At 39.7% G+C, this 20835-nt stretch overlaps 1 protein-coding gene across 1 annotated transcript; it reads right to left on the reverse strand.

Annotated features, from left to right (window-relative positions):
- Nucleotides 1–1054: 1054 nt before the first annotated feature.
- On the reverse strand, nucleotides 1055–12668 carry mep1ba (meprin A subunit beta a). Its single transcript, XM_071526773.1, has 15 exons — nucleotides 12627–12668; nucleotides 12020–12047; nucleotides 11554–11604; nucleotides 11399–11442; nucleotides 11118–11196; nucleotides 10873–10990; nucleotides 9825–10003; nucleotides 9232–9450; nucleotides 7169–7321; nucleotides 5770–5985; nucleotides 4842–5098; nucleotides 3392–3602; nucleotides 2928–3104; nucleotides 2457–2725; nucleotides 1055–1174 (listed from the first exon to the last, which is right to left on the reverse strand). Exons 1-15 carry the CDS (start codon nucleotides 12666–12668, stop codon nucleotides 1133–1135), a joined length of 2085 nt encoding a protein of 694 aa, XP_071382874.1. The 3' UTR covers nucleotides 1055–1132.
- Nucleotides 12669–20835: the final 8167 nt, after the last annotated feature.

The following is a 20835-nucleotide window of genomic DNA, read 5'->3' on the forward strand; positions in this document are numbered from 1 at the left end:
TTAATGGCTGTTGTCTCAATACCAATTTAGCTATATTCAAACATATACAATTATTCTTTCGTTAAGCCGCATTCTTCCAAGTTAATTTGAAAGTCAACATCCTGAAATATCGGTGGAAGCATTTGTTTTAGTTCTGTCTCATTTTTCCTTGCCAAGATAATGTTTTGAGTAAAAACCGACTCATCTTACCCCGCTCTCCCCTACTGCACACACAGGGGGTCCCACTGGCCCATCACATCGTAGGACCCGCAGTAGCCTACCTGTCCTCCATATGTGGGCTCTCTGTAACATAATTTTCCCGTTCCTTTGAGTCTTTACACCCAGATGCGAGGGTCTGACCCGACCCAGAAAGTAATGGAGCAGCACTTTTTATCCCGCTCCTGACACCCTGACAAGCCCTCATAAGCCCTACGCATCAGACACAGCCACCTGTAATAATAATTACGCCATTTTATTCACCGCAATTTCCATGGACGCCGTCCATGAACCGTGTCGGTGCATAATCTGTTCATCAAGGATGTTTTATGGCACCATATGTGTTTGGCTTCTTCTTCTCCTTCCTCAAATACTTTCAGGCAGGCGAGGCACTGATCAGTGCATTCCTGCCATTTGCTCTACCAATAGATGTCATCAATCATATCTTTGATTACAGTCCTGTAGTTTTTCCCAAATTTCACTCAACTCTCCAAAAAGCCTTTCCCCTATGCAGTGTCCCTTACAGCAAGGACACTGCATCATCGCATGGCCCACAGTCTCTGAGCTAAACATGCTGATACAGGAAACTTTTCTTCTGATAGAAAAAGAGCGAGATAGAGAGAGAGCAAGACAGATAGGTAGATAGAATGCATTCCTTTATTTATGCTTTGATAATCAACAGCAGAATTATCAAGCAAAAGCATTAAAAGACATCCACATGATCGATGAACCCTGAATGCTTTGTCACTAGTCTGAGTAATTCATAGGGTTAATGTAAGACTGGTAACGAACCAGTCATTATGAGGTGAATAAATGAGATGAACGTGAATGCTGTCAAAGATTTTATTTCCAACATGCTGTGAAAATCATTTTGCTCACTAGTATTGCACTTTCTGTTTGGTCAGTGTTGTCGACTTTTTCCTTTGATCAGGACATATTAAGCAATGGTGAACGAAGGTGAATCCTTGGGCTGGTTTTCCTGTAATGAAATAGGGAATAGGGACGCATTAAGCATTGATTCATCTCACACAAACTGAACACACTGACAGTTTGCTTCTATAGCAAACTCTTCGTCATTTTTGGAGGCTGAGGCACAATAAATTATTGACTGCTTGAAAATGCCATGCAAAGATGAAATTGACCCAAATTGTATCGGCTTGGAAGAGTGATTATAATCACATTAAAAATATGATTAATGTAATTCTATTTTACATTAATCTTTCTGCAGTCTAGAGAGACATCTGAGCTCAGTCCAAACTGATAAAAGCACTGTTAATGGTACACTTGATTTAATAAAAACAATTCCATTAAAACCATTGATTTGATAAAGGCTATCATGTTAATTGTTTGTCACAGCTGCCTTTGGCATTTATCATTAATAGTTGCTTAATGCTTTGTTAATATGCACATGCAACCACAAGCCAAGCAGAAGCCCATGGAACTTGTCAGAGAAGCTGCTTCTCTTGAGCATTTTATTTTCCTAACCTTTGTGATTTATTTAGGAGGCATATGTTGTCATGATTTTCAAGAGTGGTTAATAATTTAGAATTTTTTCAATTTTTCAATGCCCAAATATCAGATGCATGACCCATGCATCTGATATTTGGGCACCAGCGCTCTGCCCTCTTTGGAACTCTGTTATTGCTTTATGTTTGTAATTGTGATTTAGTAACTTCATAAGTAAGGTTTTTCTGTTATTTTGTCCACTCCTCCCAAGGCGTCTCTTTTTTTTAAGCTCACAAAAAAAAATTACAAATATCGGCTTGATCCTTTCTTCCCTTACAATGTCTGTCTCAGGTTGTGGCCTTATGTTTCTGCATTATAACTTTCAGTGGCTTTATGCTGATAATGTTTCTGCATTATAACTTTCAGTGTCTGTTGCTAAATAGCACTAAATTCCCCATTGTGAGCCATTGTAACATCCAGGAGAAACACAATGAGTGGTAAAGAAATCACTCAGCAATCTCAGGTTTACTAGCAGATCCCATTGAGTCATTATTATTATTGTCTGATGCAGTTAGAATTAAATTCCAAAAAAGTCCTTATGTTGTGGTTATGATATCTTATAATGCTGTTACCGATCACACCAGGGGCTGCACTGTATACATACTGTAGATGACTGAGGTTTTAGGATATTAGCGTACGATAGTTAACAGTAGCGATAATGGATCTGTAAGAATCAGCCCTATGTCCATTTAAACTGTCCTGTCTGTGTAGAGCCCTACTGGCAGACTGGTATTGATCCTAGTTATTTGACTCACACTCAGGTCCAGGAATCCAGGCATGTCCTCTATGATCACTACTTCGTCGGTCTCCTGCTGTCTCCTCCCCCTTCCCCTCCAGCCGTTCAGTCCAATCAGCATGCCAACCACCAATATGGCTACTGCTACAGACACTGTGACTGCTGTCACCACCGTGGGGTTATTAGTAGTCCCCTGGGGTAACTCTTGGGCAGCACCCTTCACCAGGTAGTCATCTCCATGGACTGCTGAGCGGGGGAGAGGCTGGGGTATCAGCAGTTCAGAGATATCTGGGGAAAAGTGGAAGCCTCATCAGAATTGATCTGGAAGCCAAGCTAGACCTGTTTTCATTCTAACCAAACACAAGACTCAGATTGTAACACTGCATAATGCCGAAAAAGTGAAGGGATTGAATACTTTCTGAAGATCACTGCAAATTCATACTAAGCTAAGTGTTTTCTCCATCTCAAACCCATGAGTGTGATTCCATACCATCCAGACTGAGGAGGAAGAAGGCGTCGTCTCCTTTGATGAAGTTCCTGCTCCTCAGCCTACTGTGGGTGAGGAAGGTACTTGTCCCGGTGCCCGGGCCGCGATAGTATTGGCTGCCGTCAGACCCGTTCACTAGAGACCCCACCTTCCTGGGATTGTCCCAATAGTACTCTGTACCTGGGAGAGACAGGTGAATTGTCATGTTATGTCATGATTGATGCTATTTCACTTTTAACAATAGAAAAGAACTCTTTGAACAATACAGTTGTTTTTTAGACTTATTTAACAAGTTTAATTGAATACACTGACCATGCATCCACACTGCGAGCAACACAGTCAACAAGTCCCCGAAAGTCCATGGACCAAGTTACTCACAGTGTGTACTAGCAGTTTCTCTTTTTTAGCAACACAGTGCTACACACTCTACAAGGCCAAAGTTACACACACTCACACCCTTCTCTCACCATCAGAGGAGAGCTTGTTGGGGTCGGTGGTGACCATACGGTGCATGCTCATTTGCTTTCTGACATCTGACTGCTGATCCATCAGGGCCATGGTCGCCTGCTGCCATGGACAAGGCCACTTGAGCTTGTGGTCGTTGGGGCCTGAGGTCAGGTAGAAGTAGACGGCCATGTACCCCGGCCGGTCGCTGCGCCCGTTGAGGTACACACCTACCTAAGGAGCGGAGACCAGGAAAAGTGTGCAAGTACCAAATTGCAATTATTCTCATTACTGTCATTGAGTAGCTTTTCATGTTCTTGGCATTTTTTTAAGTCAGTAATTTTACTTTTACCTAAATATGTTGTGACTTAAGTGTAAGTGTACTTTTCTAGATTTACATCTATTGCAGTGTTGTGTAGGCTCTCCATAAGCATTGCATCAGAAATTGGCCAATCATAAACTGCATCTGCATCAAACCTAAGCATGTGGTGCTAATGTTAACTAACTGTAACATTAAATGCTCAACTTATCCATAAAAGTATCTTATTTATCATTAGCCAAAAAGCCATACATCTAGTTATAGTATTATTGGTTTGCATTTGTTTGGTATTTGAAATGTCAATTTAGTAACATGAGGATAATAATGGGATGGGCATTTTCATTTTTTTAATCACAGATCGAATAATGGCATGAACTTTAGAACGTCATCTCTTGAGAATAGTATAGTCTGTACTCTGTAACAACCTGAACTCTGTCCTCTCACTGCATGGGAAAGATCGTATGCAACAATGTGTTTTTTTTACGGTCAGCATCTCCTGATGTGTCTAAGAGCCTGTAGGATTTTCATTAAGTCCTTGTCTTACCATGTCTGAAATACCTGCAGCAGTAACCTTTAGAGATCAGCTGATGCCCCTGCTCATGCTAGTTTTCACTGCAGTTACATTGTAAGATTTTTCCATTTCATATTTCAGTACAGTTCAAGTTGCTTTTTAAAGTAACTCAGTGTCTTTTACTCTATCTTTTAAATTAGCTACTTTTTACTTTGACTTGAGTAGATTTTTAGACCAGTATTTTCACTATTACTTAAAGTCACAATGAACCCAATCATACTTTCAGGTTTACGCAAGGGCTATTTTTGACTCATGCCAAAAATGTATTTAAATTTATATTGCCTCCTGGTACATGATGAAGTCACCACTAAATATTTTCTAATGAGTAATGAGATTTTGATATAAAGTATAAGAAAATACCATTTATTTTTTACATTTTTTTTTGCATAAAATGTAAAATATTGTATGATCGTTAGAATCACTTTTAATTTCAGTGTGACTTTAAGATACAGTACATATACTGGAGTAGGATATTTTGATACTCATTCCACCCTTGGAAAACAGGTGTGAGTGTTTGCTAAGCATCTCAATATTCTTTGCATTCATCATGGAGCAGAAAGTAAAATATGAAACAGGTGTGCACCTGGAAGGAGTAACCTGCTGGTGACAGGAAGCGAGGGCTGTACACCTTGGTCCCTGCTGGTGTGGTGGCTAGGAGAGCGGTGATGTTGCGGATGTGCCAGATGTGCTGAGGGCAGCTTGTGGATGACAGGTTAATGTCATCCAGAGAGAAACCCCCCGTTGCTGCACCCTTTCCCTTCACCCCCTCGAAAACCACACGGGACTTTGTCTTCACATCCAGATTCACATAATGCAGCTCCCAGGAGCCCCAGACACCTCCTGTAAAGACATATAGGACATGTGACCTTAATAATGATTAGTATTGTATGTGGTATTATATATGTAGTTTATAGAATACATATTGTATGTAGTAAAGTACAGTAGTAGTAGTAGTGTACTTAGGAGTATGTGTAGATTATAGTATTAGTATATCATAGGGTTAGACTGCCGGTTTTTCAAGGCCGATACCAATACTGATATTCTGGATTAAAGCTGCTGATAGCCAATATTTTGTGTCAATATTTTGTCTTTAAATTTGCCAATTTTCATGCAAAGAAAAAAACATACAAGATTGGATTGTTTCTCTGTGAATTTTATCCTTTCCAGGGTGGAAAAGCCTCTGAAACAGCATTTAGACTCATCATAGGACACTAAAACTCTCCACTGAAAGCCAGCCTAATGAAATTCCTTCAAGGGATAAACTTAGTGTTCTGTAACTATTTGTCATTGAGAGCCGTGTGTATGCAGGTTTTCATTCCAACCAAGCACTACAGCAGCTGATTTCACTGATTAGCTCACCTTCAACCAGAGAGGACGAACAAATCAGTGAATTATTACTATTATGCTAGGCTCTAATTATCTAGGTAAAATCTAGGTAAAATCTTTACTACATACATCTTTTCATATCAATATATACAAATCATATACTTTTGTTTTTTACTGTGAAATACCTGAAATGCTTTTGAAGAGCTTCAGTTTTCCATTGGGGTTGAGTTTGTCATACTCTCGCACCAAAATATTCAGTACATCGTCAGCTGCACCGGTGTTGTGGAGGAAGAACTGCAGACACTGGGGTCCAGGTTTAGGGTACAGGATACGACTCTCCAGAAACGCACGGTCACCAGCTTTACCAGATGCAGTACTGAAGTGCATAAAGTAGCCTTTTCCTGTGGGCAAGAAGGTCCAAAAGAAAGTAATGTCAGGTCACAACAGTTTATTTTACTAAAGGAACAATCAGTGAGACAACAAAGGGTTTGGAGTGGACATATGTGTCATTAGTTTACAGTTGATTTTTGACCAGTGACTGTATGTATCAATTGAAAAGAAAAAGGAAACAAAGACAACATCGCGACCTCATCAGGTAGCCGACCACATGTGCTTCCAATCCCCAAAATATACACAATCTAAAAAACGATCATCTTAACTACAACTACTGCTAGGACTGGAAACACATGCAACACTACCCATGATTCCTTGCAAACATCAAGTACATAGAATAAAGATAACTCCTTCATATTTTTCATTATGAAATCATGCAAATAAAATAGAAAACTTGTATTATTGAAAGACTAAACATTGCAACATACACTGTTCAGCACTGACTTAAAATCCTAGTTACTGCCCAACATCCCTACATGTAAATGCTTGCCAGCACGGCTACGAAGCATAACAAGTAAAATCATTTTGATATTGATCTTCAAACTGATTTAATCACTGTGTTCCTGAATGCCAGCCTGTACTTTGTACAGCTTTAAGTCTTTAAACCTCTAATAACTTGAGGTTGGTGTTGTAAATCACTTCAAGCAACCCCTATTAAAATATGTTCAACACAAACAACACCAAGGCCAATGATCTTTATGGCTAGATAAAGGGAAGAGCAGTGAAAGGCTATTTTATGACTGCTCTCTGGGCAACCATACAAAAGTGTGTGTGTGTGTGTGTGTGCGCACGCGTGTGTCCATCCATCAGTATATATATGAATCCCTGTTTGTCTATCTGTCTACCAGTATTTTTTGCCTGTGTGTGAGTCCATATGTCTAAAATATGTTTATTACATACACAATCCAATCTCCAAGTACTGTTCATACTAACACTACAGCATAATGTTAATACCCAATGTTTAGTATATACATAATCCAAACTGCATGAATACCCAGTCTAACTGGTGTGGGTCTAGAGATATATTGTTGATTTCACTCTTCATTATAACATCACGCATGTCACACAGCATTTTGGGTCATTTTCTTCACCCTACTAATCCCCCCCCCTCAAATCCAGTATAGTGATACATCCTACTCAGAAGATCCTTATGTAGAGGAGAAAGCGGACGTAAGGAAACGGACCAGTCACCTTTGCATTGGCCCATGTTGGTGAAGTCGGTCTGAGGTCCTCCAGTCACAGAGCTACGTTGTTCCCACTTAGCGTTCCCTCCGGGACCCTGGATCATCCCACAGATATTCTCTCGCTCAAAGTTACAGGTATCCACAAAGGTAGAAGAGGTGGCTGTGGAGAGAGATGGGGTGAAACAATCACAGTTCCGCAAAGGAGCTTGAATAGCGTAATGGACTAGACCAATCCATGCTTTTATCTCATCTCATTTAGACGACTGCAAATCTCTACTACTGCCAAAAGATCTAATGTTGGTCACTGCTCACTGCTGTTTGGGGCAAAGTCTGGATTTGTCACTTCCTGTGTGGAGAAGATTCATCACCAGTGACCATAGCTGACATCAGAATTTAATTTGGGCAAATTGGATGAATCCACGGCATCACAATTAGTGGAGATGGGACGCTCTTCTGTGTTCCAGCCTCATTTTGTGATTTAGGCTGATAAGACGGGTGGATTTTTACATAAACATCTAGCCAAATACAGCTTTAAGATAATTACTGTTACTTTTTGTTACGTCATGAAAATCACTCTGCATGTATAATTCTTTGTAAAGAAATGACACAACCAGAGTTTGAGTTATGCGTTTAGACTGCCTTCTCACCAACAGCCTTTCCACCCTGTTCTTATTTGTGAAGAAAAGTCATCAGATGTGTGGTTTCTCGGGTAGATGCATGTCTGGGTCAGATCCTCCTTTCAGATCGTCTGCCCAGAGTTAAGTGATTTTACAGCAATGACGCAATGCAAAGGTCACGCAAAGTGGAAGCAGACTTTTGTCAGAACCAAGCAGACACATACAGTATTAGATGTGGAATATACATAATTTCAAGAGACAAGCCTACAGAAAATACCATAGCGAGTATATTGATTGATAAAGAACCAGACCAGGAGGAGGCTTAAAGGGACCATCTGACGATCAGCTGATGTAACTCACATGACTAAAATGTCCTGCCTGAACTAACCCAAAGCTTCATTTTACATTGTGCAACACCAGGTCGGATTTGGCGGGAAATCCGCTAGATTGCTTTACAGCACAAAACAGGAAGAGGGCGCTGTTGTTCCAGAGCAAACAGAGCTAAAGCTTTCAAAGTTTCTGGCAAAGGCAGATGGTGGAAGGAGTGGAAAGCTGATGGAAAAAACACCTCCAACATGTTGATCCTCTTCAGGGAGGGGGAGGGGTGACAAGAAGCAATGGAGTTTATGGGAAATGTGGTCTTAATTTAGAGAAACACTAGCACTAACAACAATACCAATGGCGTGAGATAGAGGCTACCAATCGTCTCCACCATGCTCTCATTTGTTTACAGTAATCATAACAAGGTATCACAATTAATTTGACAATGATAAATTGATGTTTAGATATGCTACACATAGCACCTTTAAGAGAGAGCTGGACATATAGGGGAAAAATCACTACTAAATTACTTTAATATGCCATTTTTAATGCGTAATGTGGCATTTAATTTAGTATCACATGACTTAATTCAGTTGTAATCATAACAGCTTTGATGAAATACTGAATCAGCATCAACATATGCCAGATAGACTCTGGCCGTTGTTGGAACTTTGCTGTTATTCTGGGGAGATAAGCATTCATATTATGATGAGGAACTAGTTGTTGAGGCTAATAATAACTAATTGTGAGGCACTAGAAGCACAGAAGTGCATATGCGCTACTCTTAAATAATCAAATTAGAGAATTACAAGCATTATCTATAATTATATATTTTTATTACCTTGTTTTATTATAAAGTTGCTCTAAAATGTAGGCATCCTTCAGATGTTTTGTACACTGTGTTTATTATTGCTGTGATTAGGATTATAATAAAGTCATAATGCCCTATTGGCTTTCTGGTTGAGAATCAATCAATCATTTAATCAATATAATAAACAATCAGTCAGTTAGTCAAATGCCATTGGGTTATTATAGGACAACAATGGTTTCCCACCAAACATTGAACTTGATCTCCTCCTGCACTGGTTCAGTGATTGTTTGGTTTACTGGCTGACTAGCTGAGATAACTCACTGCAGTTGTAGAGGCGGTTCAGCTTGAGGAGGTCGCTGTCGCTGAACTCCATCCTCTGACCGATCACATCCATGAAGTGGGGGATCTTGGTGACAATGGTCGGGTCAGAGGCGATGTTGAAGGCCGTCTTACTGTAGTGCATCACAGAGCCGTAGTCATAGGGCACGTCCAGGGCGCTGGACACTGTGTCGTCGTACGTGTTGAAGTTGTGCTCTTTGCCTGAGGAATGCATATGTACAATACCTTCAGAAAGTATTCAAACCTGTATGTGGCTATTTTATTTTTAACACCTCAGGACGTGACGATGACAGAGGTCCCTAACAATGTCAGTACATGGACTGGATTAGATTATGTCTCACCTGTTCTGTAATCACAGTGTAAATACACAGCAACAAAATTGACCAAAATTTGACCATTCATTATTCATCTGGCCTTGACTGAATATTTACTGGTAGATTGCTCCAGTTTGAGACAAATACACCATTTCTAATAGAGGGGAAAACAGTTGTCGTTTTGTATTTTGTTACTGCTTAATGACACTAATTACATACATAAAAGGAACTGTAATTTAAAGTGTTACAGATTATTGTTACCAGGTTCAATGCGGTCCCACATGATGTTGACGTAGTCATCGCGGTCAGCTCTGGACTGCTCATGCCAGAAGCCCAGAGCATGCAGGAACTCATGCTCAACCGTTCCTAGACGGTCACAGTTTCTACCAATGGATAGCCTCTGCTTCCCCACACGGCGGTTACCTACAGAGGAGAAGCATCTAGCAAGAGAGAGAGAAAGAGAGAGAGAGAGAGAGAGAGAGAGAGGCAGTCAGTTGAATACAGTTCTGTCTATATGGTCTGTAAGTCCTCTGAGACATTTTGGGTGGCTTCTGCTCAAGGCAGTGTGGCCCAAACTGCATTAGGCTATTCAATGCTAGCAGAAACTTGGCATGTGTTATGACATTGACTCCGGCCTAAAAATTCCTGCTTTGGCCAAAAATCATCCTGTACCTGAAAATTGTCTGCCTGAGCCCACACCAAGCCTTAGTTACTGTGTTTTTTGTGAGCCCAAACCTGACTAAAACCCCAATTCTTTTTTGCTAATAACAGTATGTTTATGCTAACCAAAGGTCCAGCATCTCCATGTGCTGCTGTGTCTATAGAGCCTGTAGTATTTTCATTAAGTCCTTGTCATACCATGTCTGAAATACCTGTGGTAGTAAGCTTTATAGACCAGCTGAAGCTACTGCCTGCTGATGCTAGTTTTCACTGCAGTTACACTAGCAGATTGATGTGTTTGGCTAGCTAGTACAGTAGAAGATTCACTTCAAGTTCCCCGGTAGACTTCTTTGTTGTAAATGGACTTAATCCTTTGTTGAGGATGTAACTTTAGCATAGTAGGCCTTGCTAAGTGTATGTTAGTTGATAAATTGTAGTGTTGAGCTGTTATTTGCCACGTCGCTCACAGCTGGCAAGCATGTAACTGGCGCTAAGCTAGTTTTCAATATCTTTTTTTACAAAACCTCATATTGAACTAACCCAAGTGAGAAATTCAGCCTGGCCCTAGCTGAACACATCAGGTCCAGTGCTGTCACGTGTTGCATAATTGTCCACCATTAGTGTATCTAGTAACATGCTTCATGCTCACCCACTGCCTTTGTACACAGAGATGTAGTTCTCCTCTCCTTTCCAAGGTGTGAAGTCAATGCAGGTCTTCAGTCTGTACTGGTCAAAGGCCTTCAGAATCACTCCCTTTGCATTCATCTCTACACGTTACCGTGCACACCCACACACACAGAAACACACACAAAAAACATCCAAATGAATTTGGTACAGCTCCATAATAACTTGGTAACTACTACGAACATGAGTTTCCATATGACAGCATCTCACCCAAACTGTCCTCTAGGTAGTAGGGAACAGTTCTTGGCCAGCGATACTGATCTCCTATGATGGAGTTTCTGCCCTCTGACTGGTTGGGATAAAGAAAAACACATATAAACAATTATTAACAAACTATGCACTTAGACTCACTGGATCATACAACATAACTGCAAATTTTGTTTTACATATTGCTCCCTAGGTATCGCATCCTATTAGACATCAATATTTGGAGCTCAGGTATCAGAAAACCTTTTTTTTCCTTTACGTAGTATCTGGACAAACTAACTTACCTTATCCTGATCAATATCACCCTCCAGCAGGTCCAGCCCTGCCTCTGCAAAGGAAAATTGTGTTGTTTGTTGAAAATCCTTAAAGGGATATAGACAAACTCTACAAAAAAGCAAAACAAAACCGTTTTTATGAACATGAACGTAGTCTTACAAACCTTCATTGATGTCGAAGATGTCCCAGTCCTGACCCTCGTCAACATCCGTTTCTACAGATGAAAGAATCAATAATTTGTTGCTCAAAAAATACGATAATATCACAATGTAATAGCATTATTAGGTAAAAGTCTGTACTTTTACTTATACTTGAAGAATTTGTTTCAGTATTTCCTCCTACTGTTGGCTGACTAGGTTTACTTACCATAACTGATAATAGCTTATTCATTATACTTAAAAATGGAATTACTTGCATGACCACACTAGAGCTGTAAATAATCTTTTTTATTTGTTTTTTGGAGGTGCAGGTACAGGTAAATTTGGAACTTACTTTAGAAGAGAAACTAGTATTTGAATGCATTTTTGTTACTTGGCCTTTCTTCAAGTTATTTTAAGTTCTCTACTTGAATAAAATAAAGTTCTCTGCCAACTTTTGACTATAACTAACATGAAAACCATCTGACTCACCTGTTTCACCTGTCAGCTTGGCTGCTGTCTATGGGAGAAAATAAATTGGAATGCAAAATAATCAATCAATAAAGAAAAAAACCCATTTAAAACATATATAACATCAGATCTACAAAAGCAAAGCCTTGAATGCAGAGATCATGGCAAAATTAATGGTAGCTTCCTGTAGACCATAACAAAATTAGACAACAATGAATTAATTAGACTCACAAAATATATCAAATTTTGACACAGTTGGTCATGTTGCAACCAATAAACCAGTCTTCTAATTTGAATATTTACTAGTCAGATTGTTGGATTTGGCTACACCTTGAGAAAAATAAACCATTATTATCTCCATTTCCTTTGCAGTATTAGTGTTTTGTTCAGTGTTTAAATGGTTAACTCATAGTATTACATTATGTGATTGTGGAAATAGGATATCTGAATTTAATGGGTTACCAAATTATTCTAATGAGTGATGCTACATATTTACTGGGGAAAATAAATGAATTGACATCATGGGAGATAACATTAACATTAAAGCTATGCCACTTCTTTGCAATGAAGCCATACAATATGGATTTTTATGTTATGCGCAAATGCAAATTAATATTATTACACTTACCAATCCCAGACCGAAGAGCAGAATTATCCACCTGGAGGCCATGGCTCTAACCAGCTACAGATACACTCAGTACTGTATGAATGTTGGTTCAACCCTTTTGTACAAAAGCTGCCACACTGCAAGGCATGCAAGATTAGCGTGATATGGTCATGTTTATGGTCCAGGTTGTTGTTTACATGGCTGTCAAATTAATTATTAATTTAATAGCCAGGATTGGCTTATCTAAGTACTGTAGCCTCACTAGTGATAGTACACTAGTGCAAGTGTGTGTTTACATGTTAAAACACACACACACACACACACACACCCCACATCACCCTACATGCAGATACACATACACACATTCATCTATCCCTATGAGGACTTTCCACTGACTATATTCATTCCCTAACCCTAACCCTAACCTGTAACCTAATCCTAATTCTAACCTTAACCCTAAACCCAAGTCCTAATCCAGTCCTCTTGAAGAAGTGAGGACTGGCCACAGTGTCCTCACTTTGGAGGGCTAAAATTCAAACTGATTCTCACAAGGATAGAAGTCCATGAACACACACACACACACACACAAACCCAGGCACACACAGGCCTCAGTGAGAAGGATTAAAGTTTCCATAGCTGTGAAATGCCTTGCTTGCCTGTTTCCCCTTGACAGCTGTGTGTGTGTGTCACTCTCAGCAGAGAGAAGGGAAGGGCTGATCTGAATTCATTTACTGGTCCAGTGTCACAGTCATTGATTTTACCCAGCAGTTTCCTTGATAGAGGTGATTGAACCCGCGGAATAACAACCAGTTTCCACATAAATGGAAAGAGAGAGGGAGAGAGAAAGTGAGACATCAATGGAAAGGTTAGACAAGGTCTATATATATTACGAAATGAGCTGGTCTCCCGAAATTTCGTGAAATGAGCACAATGTCTTAAATACAAATATGTGCTCGCTGCACGTCAAGTGAAGGAAATACGACTGGAAACAGACAGTAGTCTGACATTGAAGTAGTGTGATGGAAAGTAACCCTAAGTACCCTAACCCAACTCCAACGACCTGGGTTTAAGTTTTAATTTTCAGAGAGTTCTTCTTATTTAACCATGACCAAAATCTTACCCTCAGCTTAATGGCATACTGAGTAGGATTTTGCCGGTTGTGGCTTGTAAACGCAGCTTTCTAAGTTGACCCCTCCTCCCTAGCTCAACAAGACGTGAAGCGCACGCTACCTGAACGCAGTTGCCAGAACAGTAAAAAGAAAAAGTACAGCAAGGCAAAATGCCAAGCAGAGAAGGTTCGTTCCAAAACGAGAGTGAGTCTGGGGTTGAAGGAGAGAATGGGGATAAAGAGCGACGCAGGTATGTGCGCGTTAGCTTAGCTAGCTAGCTTGCTAGCAGTGATGCCAATTTAGCAATTTTGTTGCTAGATTTAGCAACTTTTCAGACTACCCTGGCAACTTTTTAAAAAAAAAAGCACCTAGCAACAAATTTAGCTACTTTTAAAATTTATTTGGAACTTTTAGCAACTTTTGAAAATGCTAAAATGTACACATTTTCCCTCTAAATGACACAAAACTAAATTTCTCAGTCACAACACACGGTCTGTCTGCCTGGCTGCAAAAGTGCATTGTGAGTGAGGTCAGCAGTAGTGACGGCTCAGCTCAATAGCCAGGCACAGGCAGCAGCAGCAATCATTGTTGGCTGACTGCAGCAGCAGTAGCATGCGTTCGACGAGACAAACTTAGTTTTTTTGGTCAAATCATTTAAACATATTCAGTTCAGAGTACAATTGTTTGGTTAGGAAGTCACAATTAGAAAAAAAAGACAAATTTAGAATTTCCTCCACAAAGTAGCATTAACAATCTGAAAAGGGCTAAGCCTTCAGTAACGTTACTACATGCTAGCGCACTCACTGCAGACGAAAATTAAGCTAGTCTTGAAAAAGGTTTTTAACATTTGATTTAAAGACATATGTATTTCTCTGGTGGTTTGTTTGCTAAATTTACTTGATACATTTAAATATTTCAACAACCACAGTTAAAACCCAATGAATATAGTTGGTCACGAATGTTTGATCTTGAAAATATGTGATAATAAACAAACAAATCTAAACTAACAAATTTCAAATCATATTTTTCGCAGAGATGGACAGTCAATTTGAGTAACGTCATTGTGTATTCTATGTAATGACGCAGTTTTACGTCATTACGTAATGACGTCACAACGTCATTTAGCAACTTTTAGCAACAAATCGACCTGCCTGTAGCAACTTACCCTGAAAATTAGTTGGCAACACTGCTTGCTAGGAATCAGCTTCTCTACCACAACGAAGCTACACTAACAATGCTAGCTGCCAGCTCACGACACACACTAGCTCTGACCAGAACTCCAGTTACTCTGTATTGTTCGGGACCACTACTGTAGGAAGCAAGGCTTTTTAGATACACACACTACCAAAGATAATTTTTGCATGAGTTATTTCAAGGGGGGAAATCCTGCTGAGTATGCTTTTAGCCAAATGGTATTAGTCGCCTAAACCTAACCTAACCTTAACCAAAGTTGTTTTCTTGCCTAAAGTTAGATAACATTTTCATGTGATAAAAAGGTGAAAATGGCGTGTCCAATTCATGCTATTCCTGGTGGAGGATTGTATTCTCTGCACTTCAGAATTCGTGTTTATTTCGCACAATTTTATGACGCTGTGTTGTACGAAGTAGTCTAGTATCAGTGTATAGACTTTGGGGTTTGGGAAGAGCTTGGATAGTCATGTGAGTGATTTTGCAGGTGTAATGTCTCAATCACTGTTTTAACACACATTTCCTTGATAGAGAGATTATCAAGCCCACAGAAATACGGTTCATTTGACAGGTCTTTATTCAGCAGGCATCTTCTCTGTCTTTCACTACTTAGCAGCAAAGAGTTAGAAGCAGTCAGCAAGATAGAATTTTGTCATTATCATCCTTAAGGGCTTGATCAATAGTGCAAAACACCCTCAGAGTTATAGGATTGCTGTGAATGGAGTCTTATTCATCCACACCCAGAAACCAGCATCTCAACTATCCTGCTAACAGCAGACCGGCCTGCCTGACAAATAGTCAGCCATTACGCACGGAATGGACAGGGAACAAAAAGAAAGCTGGAAAAGAAAGAATGAAAAGAAAGAAAATGACATGACTATCGCTCCATTTTCCTCCCCATCGAAAGGGGACATGAGTGCAGTAATCAGAGTAAATGAGCGTGTCTGTGTGAGCGTGCTCGTTTTTCTCTACTTATGAGGGCCAAATGTCCTCACAAGGACTAAAAGAGGAGTTTGAGTTTGAGTTGCCGCGTATAAATATCCTATCCCTACAACCTTACAATAAGCAGGATAAACCTCTGATTAAAAGAAACCGGAAAGCTAGAATATATTAATATTAGACGGTAAACTATGGCTTAATATACCTTTTCCATTTAATGTAAGGTCAGTTTCCATGGCAATATTAGGAATTATTCTGTATGTATATGTGTGATCAGGATATTAGGATGCAGATAAACAGCTCATCTCAAGTAACCCCATCCCCAGCATATGAGCTATTATCCATGACAGTGTGCGCATGTAAACACACTCATCTTTGAGAGAAGGCTGTTGACAGCGACACAAAAAACTGCCATTTTGAACAGAAATGACTTATTGACATGTTTATCCGTTTGGTGTGGATGAGAACAATCAATCATTGAATTGAACAATTTCTCTCCCCTCCATAATGGATCAGTGCTGACATTCATTCACAGAATATCGACCTGGTAAATGAAAAGACTTGGATTTGTGGTTATTTTTCCAGATGTCCTCCCATCATTAAGGCAAACTAGCGCAATGCCACTTTTCATAAGCAGTAAGAAATAAGAAACTTTGGTATTTTTGGACTAACATAATTTATTATTGTTTCACAGGTGCTTTATGTATGCTTTATGAGTCACAATATTTTCCTTATTTTATTTTATTATTAAGGTATTTCTGCTTCATTTAGTAGTATGCTATTGAGAATGATGGGAAAAATACTAATACTTGGATCAGCAAATGAAGCTGTCCTGATGCGCTTTACAGCAATGTAAAACCTATTCAGTGGGAAGAAAAATGTCCCGTGAAAATGCTGAAAAGCTGCTATAGATCTTGTAAGTTGTGTTTCAATGTGGCATATGTGAGGACATTCATTTGGACTGGCTGTACCGAACAGGCTTACACATTGCCTGATCCAAGTGCTTCATTTCCAACAGGGAAAAATCAGGGCAGGAAAATAGCCTTTTTACTAAATTCACCAGCAACTTCTACTATAGAGTAGAATAGGAGCTCCAAGCAATGGATGCCATCCACTGACCTAGCTGGTAATGTTTTATGGAAAACTGGTGTTCCAATTATTTTGGCCAGTGAGTGTATGTGCTCCAAAACTTCCTGGGGTCTTGATGTAGATTCTAGACCAATGTGATCATGTGTTGTCTCTCCAGTTGCGATTCATCATCCACACCCAGGGTGCACCAGGGGATTATCTGGGGAGAAACGGGCTTCTTTATACAGAAACTCTGGTGGCTCAAGGTACCTCAACACCCCTGCTTTGGCCTTGCTGACTAAATAGCATCTTCTCATGTAAAAGTGCCTGTGGATTTATTTTAAATATAACACAGTAAATTAATCAAAGTGACCCAGAGGTGTATTCTGTTATATATTCTGTTTTTTAGATCCCACATGAGTACACAGTGGACACAAGTATCGAATCCAGTCACCACATATTCTATTCATTCAGTTCTCTGGATGAGCTGAAAATGTTTTCCTATGAGAGCAGTAAGAGGTATGTACACTTTTGACCTTGAGGGAAATAACTGAATGGCATTTTCTACCAAACTGGCTATTTTCCAGCAGCAGCAGCAGTGCAGCTCAGACTATGAAAGGGAAGAGTGGAGGTTGAGGCTGATGAGAGCAACAAAAGGTCAGTGTTGATAAAAACTGATATTGGCCGAATATAATTAATGTAGCTAGAGTAGATCTACTGTGGGCTTAGAGAGGGAGAGGTGCTAGTTATTTATGGATGTGATGAAAGGGGCGACTAACTAACAAAGGGTGCATGTAGTAGAGAAGAATGTGGAAAGGTGTGTGTGTGACATAGAGAAAGTGTTGAAAGGTGCGTATGTTGTGTGTGTATGTGAGGCAAAGAGAGATTACGTAAAGGTGTGCGCTTATATCGCTGTTGTCATGTGAAATCCTTGTAGCAGTCCTACCTTTTATCCGCCAGGAAAATAAATTGACATGGCCATCAAATCGTGTGCTTAGAAAGTAAATGAAGCGCTATCTTACAAGCCAACAACAACTCCATCACCTAGATTAATCATCTGTAAAACTGAGAGGGCAAAAATGACGGTGTGATCTGCGTTTCATCACTATACACTACACTTGTGGTGCCAAGAGCTTTCAAGTGTAATACTGTATGTTTACACGCTGTGTAGTGATGTCCCTGTATTTCTCTTTGTCCTTCTTTCTTTATAGATTCCTTGGAGTATGCACAGTGTCTGGACTTGATTTAAGTCCTAGTGTTGCACTTGTAACCCTATATCTCATAGTACTACGTAGGCTACGGGACCAGTTCTAGGTTCAAGTGGAGTTAATAGAGTAAATAATTAGACCAGACCCAGAACTTTAAATGCAAAAGCCGGCACTTTACTGAAGTGAAACGAAACAGACAAAAAAAAAAAAACGTCTCCAGATTAGTTCATAATCATTCATATTAGGTTAGATTATATTAGGTTAGACTGGTCTGTGTTCCTATTTTAACTGCTTATTTTAGGTCTATAATTGTACCTATTTTATTATTGAGTTAACTATTATTTCCTTCTTTTCACAGGTGAACAGGTAGGTAACCCTTTAATATAAATATACTAAATTTATTTATTATAATAAACTTTTACAACTAAGTTTTAACCTTTTGGTGTAACAGTCGTACTCAGCGGATCCTCACACTAGCTATGGTGCATTTCCATTAACGGCTTTTAAGCGAATAGGCATGTGGGCGGGATGAGACAAGAGTTATGTGCCATCAGAGAATTAATAATTATTTTGTCATGTAATCTGCTGGTGGCCATACACTTCAAAATGTCACTATTAATTTCCAAAATACCTTTCCAAACCTCACGAGATGGAGGTGTATTTACTTCCGCATTACAAACCTTTGGGCTTTGTAATGCGGAAGTACAATGCCGATCGACTTGATTTTCATGAAATAATGGATCAAATTTAGTTTTTTCCACTCACAGAGCAATAGTATGGCGTCAGAAAACTTGGATTATACTACACGAGTTGTATGGAGTCATTTTATGGACATTTGTTGCCCTTTTTGAAGCCAAAGGAGTGGACTATATTTACTGCAATTGTTGAGAAGAAAGCTCCTCCGGCAGTGAGCCTGGAGAACTGCTGGTAAGTTTTATGAAGAACAAGCACAGATCCTGTACAGACCCACGGCATGAGTTTCAATTCAATTCAATGCACTGAAGCATTGCGACACAGGTATCAGTTAAATAATTCCACTAACGTCACTTAAATACCACAGGTAATAACGTTATCTAACGTCAAAGTTTACAGAGCAACGGAAGACGTGGATGTATATAAATTAACGGCAGAAAGTGGGGCTCAATGTGTAGGATTCAATATGACATTCAATATGACTATCAGTAGCCCATAGGCGAGAGGCCATCTCTTAGTCAGAGACGCCCTCTAGAGTAGTGTTTTCAAAATCTGGGTCAGAGATTTTGAAAGGGTCGCCAAAGGGTCACCAATAAAAACATATTAACCACCTGTTGTTAACTATAGCCTTACTCACGTAGCCATTGATACCAAGCACTTGTTTCATCTCATTCAGAAGCACTTGGGTACGCTCATTGACAGTTTCTCACATTATTTCCCAGAGGAGACACCTTGAGTTGACGGAGAAACAATGGATTAAAAATCCTTTTGAATTCACAGAGATTTTGGTGGAGCTCAATCTGACTCCCTCTGATGAGGGTGAACTACTGCAGCGCTGTTTGAGGGCGAGACACGCATCAATGCCACTATCCATATTCGAGTTCATACCCAAAACCCATAGAAATGCATGGAAATGCATGGTTGTGGAGCTACTTTTCTGATAATTTCTCCCTGCAAACACATTGGAGAATCATTTTTTATCATTAATTTTTACTTGAGTCTATCTGGCCCCTAAGCGAAAACATTTTTTTGAATATGTGACCATGGACCATAAAAATAGTATGATACAGAAATGGCTGTATCTAAAAAACTTAACTACAAGTTTCACCAAATGCTTCACAGAGGGATTTTAAAGACTCAACAAAAAAAGCAACAAACTCCTGAGGGGAAATTTCGGCAGCTATTGGTATCGACGTTTTGGCAGCAAAACAGCGATGGAGAGGTCTTCGTGACAGGTAACGTTAAGCTTATTATGTCTGTTTAATTTACTGTAATGTCGACTTGATTAACTACTGTAGCTCTATGTGGTAACAAATGTAGCAGTTCACAATCACAAGGTAAACCCTTGGCATTAATAATTAAGCTGTGCCTGCTTTTTTTTTTATGGTAACGTTATATGCTGGATTTTGCTAACATTAGCTGTTTTGTGTGTGTGTGTGCGTATTTGAGACAGGTTCATTAAGGCAAAAAAGAGGATGAAGGGTAGGAGTGGAGATGCTGGGGGAAATGGGAAAAGTGTCCCTGCAATTTTTACTAGCCTGTCCTGGTTGACTCCGCATGTAAAAAGCAGAGTCACAGAGAACAACGTTGTGGTGGAAGTAGAGGTGAGGTATAGCCAGGACAGGACAAGCTGAGTGGAGATAGTCTAAAGTTATAATGTGCAGAATTTCTACAATGTGCTTTTTCAATTTCTGCCTATGTTCTGCCTGTGTTCCTATGTATGCCAAAAATTATCACAGAACTGAACTGGAAATTCAATTAAAATTCTGTGTATGGGGCTATATAATACCTTATTTTGTCTGTGTTTTGTTTTACCAAAAACTCAAAAAAATAAAATAAAAACATTTGGATGCAATATTTGGTCCTCCCACTCGTTCTACTCCACCACCTGCTCCAACCCCTGGCCCTGCTTCTGACCTATCCCCTCCTCTTCACCCACCTGCTCCTGCTTCAACACCTGGTCCTGCTCCTACCCCAGCTCCTCCAGCTGGGGTAGGATGGGGCAATCATAGAGAGGCTGGACCA

Source organism: Centroberyx affinis, unplaced genomic scaffold, assembly GCF_046629955.1.
Source record: "Centroberyx affinis isolate AG114_WGS23_722 - 3 ecotype Tasmania unplaced genomic scaffold, CSIRO-AGI_Caff_v1 ptg001456l_1, whole genome shotgun sequence".
In the NCBI taxonomy this organism is placed as follows: domain Eukaryota; kingdom Metazoa; phylum Chordata; class Actinopteri; order Beryciformes; family Berycidae; genus Centroberyx; species Centroberyx affinis.